The following is an 18,861-nucleotide window of genomic DNA, read 5'->3' on the forward strand; positions in this document are numbered from 1 at the left end:
AAACGGCAGCAAAAATGAATAGCGATTTCACAAGTATGTCTGTGTGTTACTCAATAATGTGGCTTTAGGATTAAGGCAAAGACACTCAGGGTATTTGATAACTACGTGTTGAACTAATATATTGGATTAAATATGGTAAAATTAGTTACTTCTACAGTTATAATCCCATTGTCAGCTTTGAAACTGACAGCTGTGTTGCTCATTGCTTTTTGGGTCTTGTGATTAGAATGTGATGCTGCGTAACAACCAGTTTGCATTGCTTGACCTGTTTTGTTCATGTATTTGCAGGCGAATGGACACAGTTTTGTACATATGGAACATGAAAAAGCTGTATTACTACTGAAGAGTTTCCAGAACACAGTAGACCTAGTTATTCAACGTGAGCTTACTGTCTAAATATTTTTTATAAATAGTGGAGATCTGTCTAGCCAGACCTAATGTTCAAGAAGAAATTTATACATAGAAACAAATTTTGCCAATTGCTGGACCAATGGCAAACATTAGTGCCAAATGTATATCACTGTATGTTAGCACTGATCATCCTTCAAAATGTTAACTCTATAAATACAGTGTCCATGTGCTTATGTACGAGTTTTAATTGTCAGCCTCTGGCTGTGCATTGGTGCAGTTTTGTTTCTGTTTTTATTTTTTAATCAAAATCAGTTTCTTCTCCAAGTGGATTTCATATAATTTCAGAGCACGGAAGCACACACAAGCTCTTTATGAATTTTGCTCTCCATCAGAAACACTGCCTCAAAGTTGTATATGCCTTTATATAGAAAATACAAGTATAAAGAATTGTAATTCCCATAAAATATTTCTAGCACAGGTATATGTTGGCATATATACAAAAAGAATATAGAGAAAAACGATATTTTCATAAACAACATCTCGGATTGAGAAAGAAAATATATCTTAAAATAAGACTTTACTATATTGAATCTTTTTCAATAAAAATTACATGATAATGCCTTATGAAAGTAACTGTACATATGGTATAAAGTGTTTATATTTGGTTCCATATTCATTTGCTAAATTCTCATAACAGAGTGAAATATTTCATAAATGATCCACTTACCTCTGGGACCTGAATAAAATAGGATGAACTAATTTGTTCAATAACTGTAGCTAATTATAATACACGAAAAGTTAAGAAATAGACTAAAAGTCATTGTAGATAGGACTTTTTCACCACAAACTCAAGCAGTGAATGATGGGTGGCCAGAAAGGTATTGTTTTCTTTCTTTCAAGTTTGTGTTGATTATAAACTGTAGCCCCTGGTATTTCTTTACTTGCCAGTGTGGAATTTCTTTGTGTGCTGCTTTCTTTAATTTGCAGTTGAAGAAATTTATCCTTAAGGAAGTCTTGTTGGAAAGTTATGATGGGCGATTTGAACACTTCAATATTTAAATATGAAACTTCAAATGTAATGTCTCAGAGCTGTGGTTGCTTTGTATTATTAATTCCAATGCCAATTTTTGTGAAGAGAAATACATAAAACATTTCCCCTCCAAAAGTGTCAAGGTATATAACATTCTGAATATTCTCACTAGACAAGCATATTTAACGTAGACATTATTTACTTTCACACTGGAACTATTTTTTCTATGAATGATCAAAATTCATTTTATAATCCTTTAAAAATATTTCTTTATATACTATTTGTAATTTGATTAAAATATTAATTAGAAATTCCAGAACAACTCTCCAGAATTGCCTGTATGCATTCTCTCTCACATTCCGACCTAGGTTATACATATATATATATATATATCAGATTTACTTCACATGCTATGTTTACAAACATTCTATTGGGATTTTACAATAGAATCCCGTATCGGTGACACCAGAGCTCTGAGAATAATATTTGTAAGTTAATGTTTTATGGGGACATTGGAATATTGTATTTTTATAGGTTCTGTTAAAATGAGTGTTGCTTTTAGAGGTACAGTGCTATTTTTTGGCATCTAATTTGTCACTTGAAGGCAAATGATACTTCATTTTATAGATGATGCACTAATTTTTATGTTGCTTTGCATCAGGGTGACTGGATATCATGATTTAATAGGCTTTGACAGTTAGCTAGCGATTAAATGACTGGCCTGTGTAGTATATTTCCCAGAAGTAACTGTTCAGTGCATTTTCATATATTGAATGTTTCTGGTGAGAAATGTCTCTCAGAGCCTAATTCTCCTTATCAAAAAGTCATGCCACACTACTGTATCCAGATATTGTAGGCGGATCATCATTAAGCAGGAGCAAGGCCCTCCCCAGCCTTGCCAATCATTTAGAGGAAAAACACACTCCAGAATGTAGCATGAGGGCACTGAAACACCTCAACTCATCACATCTGTGGTTTAATTTTTCATAGGAGGGGTAGGGAAGTAGCCAGAGGTAGGATCCACCACGTCTCTGTCTTCTGTCAGGTTCCACAGCGACCCCAGAGCATGAGAAGATACTCCTGAGGCTCTGATCTAAGGGGATCGGGACCCTAGGCCACACCCTTGCCACTCCCCTATGACAGCAGTGTCTCGGGTGAATGCTTTAATATTTCCTGTTCTGCAGTTCAGCCGTGAGGGAAAGAGGAAAAGGATCCCTTACCAACTGGAAGAGAAACCCAATATGCCAAAGCCCCTCACTGTCAGGTGTACTGCTGTTCTGTCACTGAAGAGAAGCCTGCTTTTTTGTTAAGCTTTCCTGAATTGAATCATTGATCACTTGAGGGGTAAAAACTAATTTATTTTATGGTTGACTCGAAATCAACAATTGATTTTCAGTATTGATTATTGGGGGGTATTGGTTTGTTTCCTGAAACTAGAACCTCGTTCATGTTAATAATAACAAAAGAATAAACGGGCATGCCTTTATAAAAAGAGAAACAACAACAAAAATAAAGAAAGGAATACATGACGGCTCCAGTAGACTCAGCCTCTTGGCTTCTATTGGAATTTTCCTGCTGAAGAAGCTGTTTATGCGAGATGGACTGGTCAGATGAAATGAAAGGGACTGAAAAAGCTTCTAGGTGGTAAGACCGAACACTGAAAGTTATTACCAGAATCACTGCAGATCTCGTAAGTCAAATAGGCCCTAGTTGTAAGCATTCAAAGAACCATTTACAAGACTTATAATAAATACTTCGTCACGAAAGCTTTCTTGTGATAATCTCAGCACTCTAGGCAACATAAGACGCCTAAATGCACAGTAATTTCAAAATATGTGTATTTCTGACAAGGAATACTATTTGCATCTGGCTAATTTGTGTCCCAGTTACTTAGAATTTTAATGATGTAGAGCTTGGATGGGCTCTATTGTTCTCAACTGTACCTTGAAGTACCACCTTCCGGCTGGAAAACTGCTCTGAAGAGGAGGTAATCAATCAACAGTAACTTGTCTTTAATTTTACATCACTAATACAACTGCTCATTTAAAAGGACTGAAATATTTTTTACCATGTGAGGTAGAGGAGCAAGATAATAGATTTCCATCTTCAAACATTAAGTGAAAAATACTTAAATATTTAAATATTCAGATGATTGGCTAAAGGAAACCAGAGGAAGTGTATTTGAAATTATAAAATCAATTTAATATTGCCACTAAAATTTAAAGCTTTGGAAAAATAGCATACTCACTACTGTGTCCTTCCATTGGCTTTTAATGTGGGTACACAGGTCAAGAATGCCTATTCCGACGTCTACTCTTATCCAAACTATGACATAACCAGGTGAAAACTCATATTGGTATAGGACAGCCACCTTAAGTCCTTGTTGTAAATTCAAGCTGATGGTACATCTGACTGGTTCCTCAAAAATCACAATAGCAAGTTTACTAAAGCACTGTATTAAGTGAAGTTAAAAAGTATACAAATAGTAAAATCCAGTAAGTTAAGATGATGGCTTACTTATCTAGAATAAAGAAAAGCAAGGCAAGGTTCTAGTCAAGTTGCTCTCACAGCCATGCTAAATTTCTCTGAGCCCAGTGAAATACTCAGATACTGTGTTAGCGATGTGCCCTTCCTACAGTTGTAGCTACCTGATCAGCTGGGATTTGGGAAAAAGTTTCCAGATTCAAAATCACTTGTACAACTTGTTCTCCTTGGCAGTATAATTTCTTTTGATTAAGAATGCATCGTGCTTTTCTCAGAATATTTCCCATCATCCTCCCCACCCCAGAGTAGACATGGCAAGAAAATAGGGCTTGGCTGTGGACCGTGGGCGTGGACCATGGAGAGCATGTCGGTTAGCACTGTAGATACCCCATTGGCCTTGCTGTCACCCTTTCAGCTCCATTTTGATGGAAACCATTCAGAGAACACATTCTCCCACACACCCCAATGCATGTAACCAAGCTAGATGACATGGAGTTTTCCAGTTCCGTCCTGAAACTTGCGAGACCAACCTCTTTTCATTGTTACTCTGCCTACTCAAAGTCCCTCTGGCTCCCATGCCTTTCAGAGGCCACGGATTTCTTTCAGGAGCGGTGGCATTAACCAAAACTCCAGTGCCACTGACAACAAAAATGAAACTTACAGGCAAGGCCTGAGGGTGGCAATGCCTTAAGAGAACTCTTGTTTCCATTTTTTTTAATTATTTTTTTCTCTTTTTTACATGTTGGATTTTGCCATCTTAAGGGACTTTGTTTCTCTGAGCCCGCTAGAATCAAATCGTAAAATTCTTCTCTTCCGAGTGCCACCAAAATGCGCTGTGACCAGTGCCTCCTGCAGACTGGCAGGGAGCTCAGGCGTCCCAGGCACGATGTTAGAAGGAGCTGCCCAGAAGTGCAGAGACAGGAGCAGCGGCTCGTCCTCGCACACAGGCTGGCCTGTCTTCCTTCACTCTCGCACGCCTGCACAGAGAATGTTCTGGGAACTCTCCTGAGAGGACAAAAAAGGCACGGCTTCCCCTTTGGAAAAATCAGTTCTGAAACGGGGGTGGGGAGCAGAGCCTCAGTTTTGAAGGAACATAAAGTGAAAATACAGGAATACTGCATCCCCTGGGTTTTAGCTGTGATTATTTTGAATTGCTCTGAGAGCAGTTCTGTGAGAAATAAGGAGAAAGGGGAAATGATTTACTGGTTGCAATTTTTAAGGCATTTCTTCAGCTAATCAGTTTCTCCGGTTGGATTCTGTGTAGGTCCACCAGCCCATGCTCTTTGTGACAGCACGTTAAATGCGAGCAAGGTTTTTTTTTAAAAAATGACCTGGATTTAATGCAGTCCCACAATAAGTGGGTATTTCTTCATGAATTTCTCCCAAAATCGACCATCTAACACACCTTTTGGGGGCCTAATTGCGTTCATGGCAGCGCCTCAGAAAGCAGAAAGTTGTGACATTTGGGCAGCATTTAAATAGCAAGAAAATAGTCCATTTCTGTGACTTGTTAGGCAGGCATTGGAAGCAACATTGGCCTGACTCAGAGAAAAAGCCATGGGTCAAATTTTCACAAGTGTAAGTTTTATACCTAGCATTGTTTCCTTTTTTAAAAAAATCTTATTTTCATCATTTAGATTAGTCTCATTCTCAATGGGTATACGAATTGGTGCTAAGGAAAAAAGTTAAATGAATCCTCCACTATTTGCCTAGTTTTGAAAGTATTTTTTGTCAGTGTTGTACAAGTGTATTGTTTGTGCTATGGTGTTTCTTTTTTTTTTCTTTCCTTTTTCTAAATAAAATGAGGAGTAAGCAGCCTAAAAGATAGCCAGGTATCTCTACACCTGGAGTGAAATATCTCTACACGGACTTCACTTTCATCAGCCAATGCATGTATTTTCTCTGCAGGAAAACAAGTAGCATAGCTGCAGCTCAGAAGCCTAAGGTATGTTCTTCATAAATTGACAACATTTGGAGACATTTCATTGAAAAGTATTACAAAAATATTCATCGCAGTGATACGAATACTCTAATAAGATATTTGTTGGGCATCAACTGCACACCAGGCACTGCAAGAAATAAAATGTAGTCTCCTCGGCACAGACTCTCAATGGAGGGGAAAGAGAAGTACGATGCAGTGTGGTGAGTCCCTTTGTCCCTGTGCAAATGGAGACAGCATCCTTAGCTTGTCGCGTATTCGTGGGTTTGAACATGGTGACCCATTTGGAGCGGCCAGCTGGGTTCCGTGACCCATAGGAGGTCACTTAGATGCTTGGCAGTGTGAAGCAAACACTGGAGAACTGAGACATGCCAGAGTGAACACCTTGCTGGATGAGGTCAGTGGAAAGCAGGACCCTTGGGTCGCTGCAAGAGGGGCTGTGGTTTTGTCAGTTTGTGAATGAAGAAGCGTGTCCCTTAGTCTGGTCCAGCCCTGTTCCTATAAACCCTGACAGGAAGAGAGAAGGCAACAGTAGTCAGCACTTGAACAGACAAGAGGTTCTTAATTGAAAAAAAAAATCCTTCTGTGCTGAGAGGTCACCAAAGGTCCCTCCTGTGATCCTGCAACTCAGCAGGCTGCCTTTCATATTTCTGTGCGATAAAGAATATCTTTCCCCCACACGATGGTCAGTCGACCCCATGAAAATACTGCTTCTGTGAGGTTGGGTCTCAGATCCACATGGACAGCTGCTTCCTCTTCCAAGGCAGGTATCATCCTCTGAGTCTAGGGTTGTTTTTCTTCCCCCTTCAAGGGCATCTTCTTCCCTGAGCACCTGCAGCCTCTGCCCACACCCCAAAGTTCCAGAATCGTATGCAGGCTTCGGGGTCCAGCTCAGACAGCACTACAACCACAAAACCGTCCCTGGCCCTGGTGGGAAGGAATCTCTCCTCTGGGTACTGCAGCATCTTGTACATGTTGCAGGATCCTTGCCCTCTGCTGAGATCGCAGCCACTTTTCGTTTCCTCTCAACTGAGAGAGGATCCGGCAGTCCTCAGCAGAGCCCTTGAACAGAAGGCTCCGGCTGACACATCTGCTTCTGCTTGCCCTGTAGCCTTAATTCCCTGGTGTCAGAAGCATAGCAGGTTCTCCGTGAATACTTGTGAAATGATTAAACAGATGACAGGCCGGGCCCATCAGTGCACTGCTTAAGTATTGAGAGAAATAGGGAGTTCACGTGCAACTTGCACAGTTAAGCCGCCAACCTCTTACCTTCTCATTTCACTCACCATTGTCAGTGTTGTAAAAAAAGAAAGAAGCATCTCAACTTGATTTTCTTCTCCTTGCAAGGATTTCTTCTAAAAGCTTTTGGACCTTTTGTGCCATTTTGGTGGTTATGTTTAACTTCCCTTTTATGTGTTCTGAAGACCTTAACACTGTCCAAAACTTTTAAGATGTGGCTTTTCCTCGTTTAATCAAAGCATACCATGTTTAGACTTCTGATTTATTTGGGTCTTACCTGTCTGCTGGGAAGAAGTCGTGCGAATCATTGTCAGGAAAATGTCCCAGAAAATGAATGTGTGGCATCGAACGCAGAGCCGTGGTTTCAGTGTCTAGAGATCATCATCCTCCTCCGTCGTTTTGCCAGGGCCCTCGAGGCCCTGTGGTGCCCCGAACAGGAACTAAGGAAAGGGCAGAACAGGGCTGACTCTGGCTTTGGGCTGTTTCTAAAATTTCTTCCACCTGTCCACTGTGGCTTTGCAACTTGGTAGATTCCTTGGCCTGCGCTCTTTGTACAGTTTGGAGGTAGGAAGACTAACAGTATCAAGAAAGAAATAGAGGTAGGATAGTTGAGAGCCCTTTCAGTTCTGAGCTGTAACTGCTGCCTTGTGCTGCCCATAAGAGGAAAAAAGTCTGTCCATAGCCTTCAGCCACAGTTCAGGGGCACAGTGTAGACAAGCTACAATCGGGTAGCATGTGCAAGACCCTGGGTTCGAGCCCCAGCACCAAAAAGAAAAGAATTAGTTTAATTGACTATCCAGCTAGACTACAAAAATTCAAGGTTACCTCGATAAAAATCACATTCTCCTCCCCAAATTTTTAGGGATCAGAATCTGGCCTGCTGCTCTTGAAGCAGAAAGGAAATTTTCTGGTTATGCCGCTGTGGCTTCACTAGGTCCGTCCTTGTAGGGACCAGAATGCAGATCCCAGCAGCTTGATGGAAGAATGATGTCTCAGTGGGGTCAGCTCCTAACCACAGTCCCTCTTTTACCTTGGGGAACCATGATTTTCTGCAAAATAAAACATTTCTGTCTTAACTTTCTCTCAAAAATACTTGCCACATTTTGAGTGACTATTTGCCACCTATGCTTAGGCTGCAAATACTCATTTCTCCCATCCTGCCCCCCTCTTTTAAGTTGTTTTTGTAAGTAGAACCTACTCGGTCTCCGTTTTGGTTACTTCAGTCTTCTTCTCATGGAGCTTTTGTCTTAGAAAGCTTTAGAGGTCATGAGATGACCTTGAAGGGGTAGGTGGCAGAGGGATCCCTGGAAGGCCACTTGGACACAAATGACAAAAGAAGAATGCCAGTATGTGAAAAATGCTGTGGAGAGGTTAAATACGAAGACAGTGGTAAGAGCCAGGGATTTAACTCAGTGGTTCTGACACCTGCCTCGCAAGCACAAGGTCCTGAGTTCAATTCCTGGTACCCAAAAAAAAGAAAAAAAACAAAAAGCAGAAGGCCTCTCCATATCACTGTTTGTTTTTGTTGTTGTTTGGGGGATTTGTTGTTGTTGTTGTTGTTGTTGTTTCAGGTCCTTGCGCTTGCGAGGCACGTGACAGAACCACTGAGCTACATCCCCAGCGCTTCCATGTCACTGTTTTGCTCACTTCAGCAGCACATACACTGAGAAAGATGTTAGGACAGGAAGTGGTTATGAGTATTTTAATAAGAGTACAGTGGACCCTCCAATTACGACCAGCCTGACATACAAACTTGGGTTACAGCTGAAATTTTAGTTTTAGTTGTGATCAAAGTCTTGAGTTATGACCCACATGCTGGCCACTTGTGCTTGCAGATGGTCTCAGATACAGATTTAACCCATGAAGAGTCCTGGAAGGAACATTCCAACATCCTCTCCTCTGCAGGGTTCACTGAGAAATCCTGGGCCGGCGTCTCTCTAAGGACACTGAGATTGGCCTGTGTGCAGGAGAGAGACTCTGAAGGCTGTGTAGAGGAGCCTGAGCCTGCAGTGACCAACCTGAGTTATAACCAGCCCTCAGGAATGAATTGAGTTTGTAAGTCAAGGGTCCATTGTACTTCAAGTATTTTAAGTGGGAGAATTTTGGAATAGTAAGTGAGGAATGGTATAAGTTGGCTAGGACTGGATGAAAGGGGGAAATTAAATGACTAAAGAGAAGATTGAGAAAAGGAAAACAAGGGAGACAAAGGCTGGGAAAAAAGAAACAGAAGGGAGGGTCGGGCACCAGCATCTGTCCCAGGCTCTGGACTCTGCTCCCGAAGCCCTTCCCAGCCAGCCCTTGGCCCTCCCCCCTCCTCTCTTCTCTCCTGGCCCAGAGGGTGATCTTTCAGCTCTTCTTGGTATCTGGCCTTTTCCCTGATGTTCCAGATGTCAAGGGAAGAATTCAAAATGACCCCTAAGGCCTGTATTAGAAATATGTCCTGTTTAATGGCTGTGCATTTCGAGAAGCTATTTGTGTAAGGTAGTGGTCATTTTAATTTTTTTAAGTCACTCCCACTTTTCAGAACAAGGAACATCATCTCATAAAAATTTATCAGTGCATCACCATCAGAACAATATCAAACAATACAGGCATAGGTTAAAGCCCTGTATATCAGAAAAGGACCTGGAGGGGGTCCTTTCTGCCTCCCGTCAGGAAAGGGTTAATGCCATTTTTAAATTCGTTCAGAGAAAAGGGTACCACTTCTCTCTGTAACCCACCTTGATAAATCTGATACAGCAACAAGTTGTGTTTCATCCAACGAAACGCTTAGTTTAAATTACTGGATTTAGGTCTGCCGCACACAAGTACTGGATACAGCCACACACTTTAAGGGATGTGCCTACAGTGCAAGAAACCACCACTAGATGGAGAACTAACTTCTGGATTTTTGTTCCTGGACCTTGACAACCACAATCAGTAGATTTGAAGCCTGTGGTGCTAATATAATTGTTAGTAGCACCCTTTCCATATTCTAAAGAATGGATTTTGAAATAATTCTCTAAAAACCGTATGAAAAATATAAGAACTTTTCACTTATTTTAAGGGGTTCCTATAATTATGCAGTTTAATGATCGCATCTAGCAGTTTAATAATTCTCTAACTTCTTTGTGTTTTCCAAGTGTATTTTGCCAACCTCCCATGATTTCAAGCACACTCTGTTCCCATGTGCTCACTCCTAGTATGTGGGAATATATTTGCCACAAAGCACTCATATTATTTTTAAAATGCTCACTCTAAAACTTAAACACCGGAACTAAGTTTGCCTAGCATAACCTTCTTTATATAATTCTATAAACTGGTCCAGTCTGAATTTGTGCATATCTGTGGATAGCTTGACTTCCTGTTAGCATCTGGCAGTAAGTAGACAGCTGCTATAAACTCCTCATCTTTCATTTTATTTCTGTGTAGGAGTAATCAGCATAATGTTATAATCAGATTTTATCTTAGTATGAACTGAATGAGGAATGTATTTCCAAAAGCATATTATAAAGTGAAAGTCAGATTCCAGGGAAGTGGACAGTCTCCCCTGACCTCTCTCCTTTCCACCAGAGTCTGGGTGTTGAAGGCACAGAGTCCTGGCAGCCTTGGTGACACGTGTCCCCAAGCTATTTTGGTTCTTCGATATTTGGATTTTCAGGGCCTCTGGTGCCTGCATCATGGCTACAGAAGCCAAATGTTTCTGTTTGCTTCTTCCAAACTAATTATATCTTCACCCTGACAGCGCAGCCAGCACCCTCATCTGGGCTCCTCCTTTGCTAATTCTATCAAAGCCCTACTTATTTATGGGTTCTGTAGTTTCTCTGTCAACCACTTCTACGTTTTTTTCTTCTCCCAAGAGCAAGCCTAGAGGGAACAAGAAAGGTTGTTTCCTGAAGTTTATATAGAACTCCTAAAATCCTAGTGTTTTCCTCCAAAGGAAAGCGTTTCATGTAGGCACAAGACCACCAGCCACCAGTTCAGTGAGCTCCTTCATAGCAAGTCCTGTTCAACCTTTCATCTGTTTTCTGACTGTGACCTCTTTGCTAATTTTGGGGTACCACCACTGGCTGGCTCATCAGACTTTCTTCCTTTCTTTTCTGGGAAGTTAGATCTCCCAATAAAAAAATTTGACTTGGACAGACATTGCCACAGATCTTAAAGCAAATGCAGCAGGTGACCCCCACTGCTCTGTTCTTTTAGATGCAGCATTTGGTGTTTTTCTTTGCTTTGTTTTCTGTTTCATCATCATTTTCATCCCCTGTAGACTTCCATGAGCTTCTGATGATAGATTGTTGGAGACAGTGAAAACTGAGAATTTTACTGCAAATGATGAGAAAATTGCTTCAAAGTTTCTGTCCATGTACCCCAGTAGTGCTTCTGCTGCTGTTGCTTCTCTTTGTGCTCATAGTCTACTACCTCTAGACGTTTGTTATCAACTGTTCAAGTTTTTATCTTCATCACATCTGGCTAATCTGAGCTTTTTCTTCCTGGGAGCAGTCACTGTGTCAGCAGCCAGCAGAGCTCCCTTGTATGCTGAGATGATGATTCTCTCAGAGCCTGGGGGCTGGTGGCTTATTGCTGTCCTTTATTTCCCCCATCTGAACCACATGATGATGAACAACATTATCATTTTCTACCCCTGCCACGAAGTGAAGAGGCTGGGAGGCTCTGCCAATAGGCAGGACGAATGGGAACCACTTAGAGTCGGAGTGAACCCTCTGGAGCTACAGGAAAAGAAGAAATCGGGGGCACTTGGTGGCTCTGTGGCCTCTCCTGCACCCTCCTCCCCAAGAAGCTAGTGGGCCAGCTGTGTCCCTCCGTGAGAAAGGAGTGATAGTTAGCAAAGCTTCATCACTTTGGTTGTTTCCTCACCATTGTCATCTTGGAAACTATTCCTCACGCGTAACACTTGTCTTCACTGACATCGTTTATTGATTTTATGATGTGGATAAGGTACATTTTTTAATTCCTTTATGAGGTCAGGCTCCTGGAGATAGATGATAGATAGATAGATAGATAGGTAGATAGATAATAGAGGACAGATTAAGAGATAAAAAATTTTTCCAATAAGTCCACGTGTCGAGTGACAGGACCGAGGTAACTTCAGTGTTATCTGAATGAATCATATGGCACGGGAATAGTAACAGGCTGGCTGACCTCTAGCTTCCCGCTTTCCCTCGACTTTGTTCCCCTCCAAGGAGGTGACCCTTTGGGGTCAAAGTCGGAGGGCAGCTGGCACCTTAAGGCTTGGTGTCAAGTCCTATTGCTCTAACAGAAAAAATTCATCCAAGAGAAGGAAAGAATAACCATTAGTGTCCCTTGAAATGTTTTCATTAAAAGAATCGTTTGTGTTTTAAATACCTAATAACAAATGTACATGCTGCTCATAGACATGCATGTTCTGAACACTTACCGTGCACCTACACACAGGAGAAAGATTCGCTCTGTTGTCAGCAAACGCCCTGCTCAGGAGAGGGCTTTGTGGGTAAGGACAGAATAGAACACATACCATTCAGAAAGCATTGGGCTGGGGATTTAGCTTAGTAGCACCATGCCTGCCTCCCAAGCACAAGGTCCTGAGTTCGATCCCCAGTAGCAAAAAAGAAAGGAGTACAACTTGAACAGCACTTAAGATAACATTTTCCAGGAAATAAACTACAGAGCGCCTAGAACTAGGCAGGCAGAGATGAAGCCAGGTGTGCCTCTTTACACCAGCCCCACTAGACCAGACCCTCTCTGAGCACCCAGAACTGCCAGTCTCAGCTACCCAGCAACATTCCTAAGTGCTGAAAGTAACAGTTATCTAAATTCCCCCAAGTTAGTCCAAGGGAAGAATCTCTTCAGATATTACATGCCATTGGCAAGTTGAATAGTAGAAAGTGTTTTATTTCCAACAAAATACCATTCTTTGCTGTTTAAGGTTAAAAATCAAAGTTTTTTACTCATGTTATGATTAGCACCCTAATCCTTTAGGGTTAGCCAAAAGGTGGGAACAGCTCTTGACCTTCAAGTAACAGTCTGGGAGTATGCTGGATATCCAGGTGACAGGTGTTGAGGAAAATCCTATCTCTATGTATATTTAGTGACCAATATGGGAGCATTGGGTCTTTAAGTCGGCTCTGTAAAACACAATGCCCGCCACCGAATTACTAGGGGACTAATGGTTCCAAATCTCCAATTTCCAGGGGCCGGGGATTTAGCTCAGTAGTGCCGCTGCCTGCCTTGCAAGTGCAAGGTCCCGAGTTCTGATCCCCGATACCAAATGACAAATCTCCAATTTCCAAATGTCTATGGCAGTGACTAATTTCAAGGAGGTGATCCTTTTGTGAACTAAATACTGAGCTATGGGATAAACTAGAAAAACACCTACAAGTTACGTCTGTGACCTTTTAAGGTACATGATGATACTGTGGAGAATCACTTGTATAAACTCAGAGGTAAGAGGTCAAATCAACTGGTTTAAGGAACTGAAGGAGCAGAATTGTAATTTTCAATACCTTATGATATTTGTTGTTAGGTTTTAAGTTCTTGTCTGAGGAATGAACAGATGCGATAAAAGTTACTAAATAAGGCAGTGGTCCTGCTGGTGGGGCTCAAGGAATAAGCTCAAGGTATGGTCTACTGGTGAGATCGGAGGGGGCACAGCCAAAGCTAGCCCTTCTTCAGTAGTGACCACCGAGTGTCTCTCCAGGCACTGGCTGGTTGTAGAAAGACCACATAGAAATGAAAAACATCTGTTTCCTCTTTATCATATGGCAAATTCAAAGGCACAGCTGCTTGTGAAGATATGAGTATGTTTTATTGGCCTTGCTCAAAAAGCAATTGGCTTCCTTGTTCAAAAAGCAATTGGCTTCCTTGTTCTTAGTTAAAAAACAAAAGGAAAGAAGAGAAAAATTGGGGTCTTCACTAGTACTTCCACCAGCCAAAACCAAGCATGGACGTCTCTACTCCTGGAATCCACAGGAATGTTGACATTAGAAATTGGCTAAACATCAAGGAGACCGCTGCACCCAGACCTCTGGGTGGGGTCTAGTGTAATGTGGAGCATGCCTCCAGATCACAAGTGGGAGAAAACACAGGTATTTTACTGGATTTGAGAATTCTGAAAGGACTCTTCAAAGAAGATAAGCTAATGGCCTTTTGTTATTTCAAGAATTGAAGATCGGTAAAGGCTTCAGGAAGGAGCTCGAATAGATCAGGATATCATTGGTAAGAAACTGTTTCTAGTGAGATCTCTTCTGACAGAAAGAGCATTCAGGCCATTTGTCATGAGATGCCCCCTAAAGATAACGACGCAGCCATACCTTGTCTCCTGCTTCCTGGGCCACATCCCTACCTGTTGTCCAGGTGGATGTCGTGTTCCTAGTTTCTTCTCCACCTGTGTTTGAGGGAGGACGGAAGGGTTAAGGTAAAGGGTCTTAGCACTGTCTGAAGCTTAGCTCCTGGGAAATCAAGTCATCAACAGCGTGACCTTTCCCCAGCTTCTGAGGGTAATTGCATTTCAATACAGGCCTAGGCTGAGCTACGGGAATAAGGCATTAGTTATAGAATTTCAGGAAATAACCTTTTGGGAGGCTTGAGGGACAACACAGGTGCAGTTCCTGTGGAGCCTCTGAAAGTACAACACGAAGGTCTATTTTTCTCAGGTTAGGCTGAAACTTAAAACCCTTGCTGAAGATTTTCCTGGGGTACTATTGTCTACTTCGATCAGTTTATTACTAAGTCCAGAATACAGGGAGGACTTGTTTCAAGCGAAGGTGAAATCATTATTTCCTTAATAAGTAAATTCTAGGTTACTCATAATAGCTTGTCTTGTGGGGGAGGGGAGCTGTACCTTCGCAGGTTGGTGGGTTTGTTATTGTTATTCTTTGTTTTTGAACATTTGGAAAGACACTTCAAGCAATAATATGCCAGGGGTGCAATAATCTTGTCAGGCAACGAGTGCTGGCTTTGGAAGGTTAGAAGAGGGCTATTACAGCAGGCTGCTTTTTGTTCACGAAGCTAAGCATAGACACGCTTTCCCGAGGGGCGTGTTTGATCCTACAGTTAGCTGAGCACTGGGGCTGAAGAGCTTAACTTTATCAGGGATGGAACTGGATTTTACAGCGTTCCCCTCAAGCAAGCTGCAGTCCTTACACACTCTCTCCTGCACCCCTATCTCTGGCCTCCTGGGGCCGGTGACCATCAAGGCATTTGGTCCACTTCCGTTGATTTGACCACATGAGGAATGGGCGCTCTTTAAATCCCAAATGCCCAAATTGCCATGTTGAAACCAACTCCCTAACAATTCCTTTTTTCCATATTTGATTCTTCGCTGCTTGTCGTATTTTCATTTTTCCTGCATTGGTTCCCATGGCAACAAGTCTGTTAGCAGAGAACATGTGACTCTGCTTTTCGCCTTCTGCACGATGCAGAATCCTTCTCAGGCAAGTGTTATAGAAAAAGGCAGGAAGACTCCAGTTTCTTGCTAATGCCAAAAATCCCTAACCCTCTGGCATACATTTCCCATCCTGTTCCCCAAACTAGACTCACAGGGAAAACAGAAAGCTCTTGAGGGCATGGCCCAGAACCCTTCAGCTACTGATGCCAGTATCCAGAGCCCTCCTGGCCCGGATGAGCCTTCGGGTCCAGATGGCTTCCCTTCTCCCAGTGTGACAGTGACAGCTGACATAAATGCATAATTAATGGAACCCAGTAGGGGCAGCAGGAAAAAGCAACTTCCACTCACTTTTCTGTAAAGTATCAATATGTATCTGAGAGGTAGCCCAGGGAATAAGTATACCCTAAATTTAAGAGCCTTAAATCTGTACGTAGTGCCAAGACAGCGAGGACGTTTGAGCAGCTTTGCTCTTTGAAGAGTAGATGGTACAAAAAGGGAAGCCAAGGAATTGTTTTGGAGCACTGAGCTCCTGAAGAGGAGAAACCAAAAATCTAGGTGTAGGTAAGGGACGAGGACATTGTAACTAGCAGCTGCATGTACAGAGTTGCTCCGGCCAGAACAGTTGAGTACCTGGAATGAAAAAGGAACAAGCCCACTGAGAGCTAAGGAGCCAAGGGTGGGAAAAGCAGGGGTTTTGAAGATTTAACAGTCTGAAGAGCAGGCACCTAAAAACGAGACCAGCTTTAGGCAAACTTTGGCCAGACTCTGAGTGAAAATGTTTTCACAAGTAATGTTTCTCTTAATAACAGATTGTGTAGCTTGTTTTAAATTTTAGAACTCCACTGCAGGTTGGCACTAGCAACCCCAAACTCCTCCGCCCCCAGTGTTCAGAAAAAAAGCAGGAACTGTCAGAAATTAAACAGGACTCATTTGAATGTGTGTAGTTTCCTTGTTATGGTTTTTGCTTTTAAAAAACCAATGCATTCAGGGGAATATAGATGTTAGATATAAAATGGTTATCTCGGCTAGAGTTGAGAAAATTATCAAATGTAAATTATCCTTCTTTTTTCTTTTGCTGAGTCTTATAAAATGTGTGGTAAGCACACCGAAGCTTTAAAGTTAGCTGCTTATATTGTACAAAGGTATTTTTGGCTCTTTAAAGGTTATTTTCCTACATTAAGAAAAGTTTTCTTATATTACAAACTTTTATTGTGACTCAGGTTCTGTGTCTACGTGTAGACACGCGTATGTAGGAGTTTTTGTGTCTTTGTTTGCACAGCTGAAGTAAATGAGGTTACACAATGCCCCGTCTGTATGACAGTTAAGGAAAGCATTTGACAAATGGACTAAAGAAATCACATTGTATCTCCTTGTATCTCTCCAACCCTCCTAGACTTCCCTAGGCTTGGACTGAAGAATCTTACTTAGTTCAGCAATCTTAGATAATTTTTGTGAAGACCGTAGGAAAACGAAGAAGAAACTCATGTAATATATAAAGCAATTTCCATGTTGGCCAGAAAAATTTCTTTTCAGAAAGTATTGCTGAAATCACTTTTATTTCAATACTTGTAGTCTTTCCACTCAGAGGACTCTTGCTGGTCTTGCAATGTGGGAAAGGCATCTGGTTCTGGTCAGAAAGAACAGGACTTTTAGCTTTGATGACACCTAGTGTCTGTGGGATGCAATAAATGTTCCATACTCCTGCTCTTTGACAATGAGGCATTTCCCTTTAACTACATTTTCCTCCTTGAAAACGAAAGCCTTACTATTTTGTTTGGAATGAGGAAAAGATGATGGGTAAACCCTGTTTTTTGTTTGAAGAGCCAATCACTCTGTCTTCTCACTGAGCTCCTGTATCGAAGGGACTAATGGAAGCTTAAGGATGATGCCATGATCTACAGGTGGAGGGAGGCGATTTTCCAAGGTCAGTGGAAAATCAGAGGTAAATCTACCGGATTGTGAATTTCAAAGACCATTAACAAATGACTTGTAAAAGTAGGGTTATTGCAAGCTTAACTGTAGTTTATTCCAGGCGCCATAGTTTTGTTTTTCTTTTTCCCACTTTGGAATCCATGCACGTGAACTCCCTACTCGGCTGTGTATACGTGAACCCTAAAATGAACTGTGGTCTTAGCCCACTTAGAGGAAAAATATTAAACAGCAGTGATTGTAAAGGAAGGCAAGTGATACGGTTTGGGGTTTGTTAGAAATTTAAAGTGAAAAGATACTACATAATGCTTTTGGGTCTTAAGTATCTATGAAAATTACTCATTATCTAAGCTAAAAATTGACCATTTTTTACTTCAGTTCTGTTGGAGCATTCTGTAAAATTCTAAGTTCTAATTCCTCCTTTGTATTTTCTTATATGCCAAACACACAAACCTTCAACTTGAGGTCATATAATTCAGTTAGTGAAATATTTCACTCTCCTGTACATTTAAGAGAAACTCCTGAGCAGTGATGCAACTTTGAGTCATTATTTTAGTAAAATGCAGTCTCTAAATGCACATTCTTTCCTGACAACTTCACTACCATATGTGCAGCGCAACAGTGACACCTTAAGGCCAAGTAACGCTGTTTTAGTCAGAGAAAGGACTGGAATTGGGAATCCGAATTCAAAGAAATTCCATTCTATTACCAAGTAGCTTTCCAGTGTACAATACGTGATTGGCAGATGAAGTGCTTCTTTACTTCTGACTTCTTTTGCGGTCTCTGTGAACCTTTTAATGTGCATTAGTGGACACGGACATTTGACATAGACATACTATATATGAATGCATGCATCCCACAGCACAGCTTACTGGTACTCCCCGTGTAAAGCTTTTATGGAAGAACCAACAAGCCACAGCAGCATAGCAAAAGAGGCTTAATCTTTATAAATTGGGGCCTTTTCTGTCTCTTTGCTAGCCTAGGTGGCTGTATACAAATTCGGGTGGGAGGGGGCAGGAAACACCTCTTTAACATTTAAGATTTTCTACTTGGGCATACTCTAGCCAATTCGAGATAAATTGCTTACTTTAATAAAAAAAGTTTTACCATTTTATAAAAAAAATCATGACATGTTTAATTGAAATGGCTGTATTGTAATTAATATTTTGAGATAATTGTGATTTTGAGCTTAAAATTATATATATTGTCATTTTTGTATGTGTTAAACTACTGTATCATGATTAACAGTACTTTTTAGTTGAACTACATATTGATGTAAATAAAACTGAATGGAGACATATTTACTACTTTATTAACATAGATTGTGAATGTACTTAAGTTTTTTTTGCAGTATGAGACCATAACAACCTTGAAAGCTGCTTCACTTTATGTGCAAAGAAGTCCTATGAATTTATATTTTAAATTTACTGAATCAGTGAAACTAATTACTTGTCAGTTAATTTGCAAATGCAAGCTGTACTTGCCAGTTTTATTTTATGTATTGACACTAATCGGTACAGGTGTACA

The 18,861-nt window shown here is 41.1% G+C and overlaps 1 protein-coding gene across 7 annotated transcripts in view; it reads left to right on the forward strand.

Moving 5' to 3' along the window:
• Positions 1 to 8,497, forward strand: part of Lrrc7 (leucine rich repeat containing 7) — a 463,114-nt gene extending 454,617 nt beyond the window's left edge. For 6 of the 7 annotated variants that reach the window (XM_033758262.1, XM_033758263.1, XM_033758264.1 and 3 more), the window contains one exon: positions 289 to 8,497. In XM_033758262.1, the coding sequence (XP_033614153.1) occupies positions 289 to 396 (108 nt within the window). In that variant the 3' untranslated portion in view covers positions 397 to 8,497. The remainder of the gene's footprint in view (positions 1 to 288) is intronic. The other variant, XM_010605114.3, reaches the window with a different exon arrangement.
• Positions 8,498 to 18,861: the final 10,364 nt, after the last annotated feature.

The sequence above is a fragment of the Fukomys damarensis genome, unplaced genomic scaffold (genome assembly GCF_012274545.1).
Source record: "Fukomys damarensis isolate Sample0158 unplaced genomic scaffold, DMR_v1.0_HiC HiC_scaffold_33, whole genome shotgun sequence".
Classification (NCBI taxonomy): domain Eukaryota; kingdom Metazoa; phylum Chordata; class Mammalia; order Rodentia; family Bathyergidae; genus Fukomys; species Fukomys damarensis.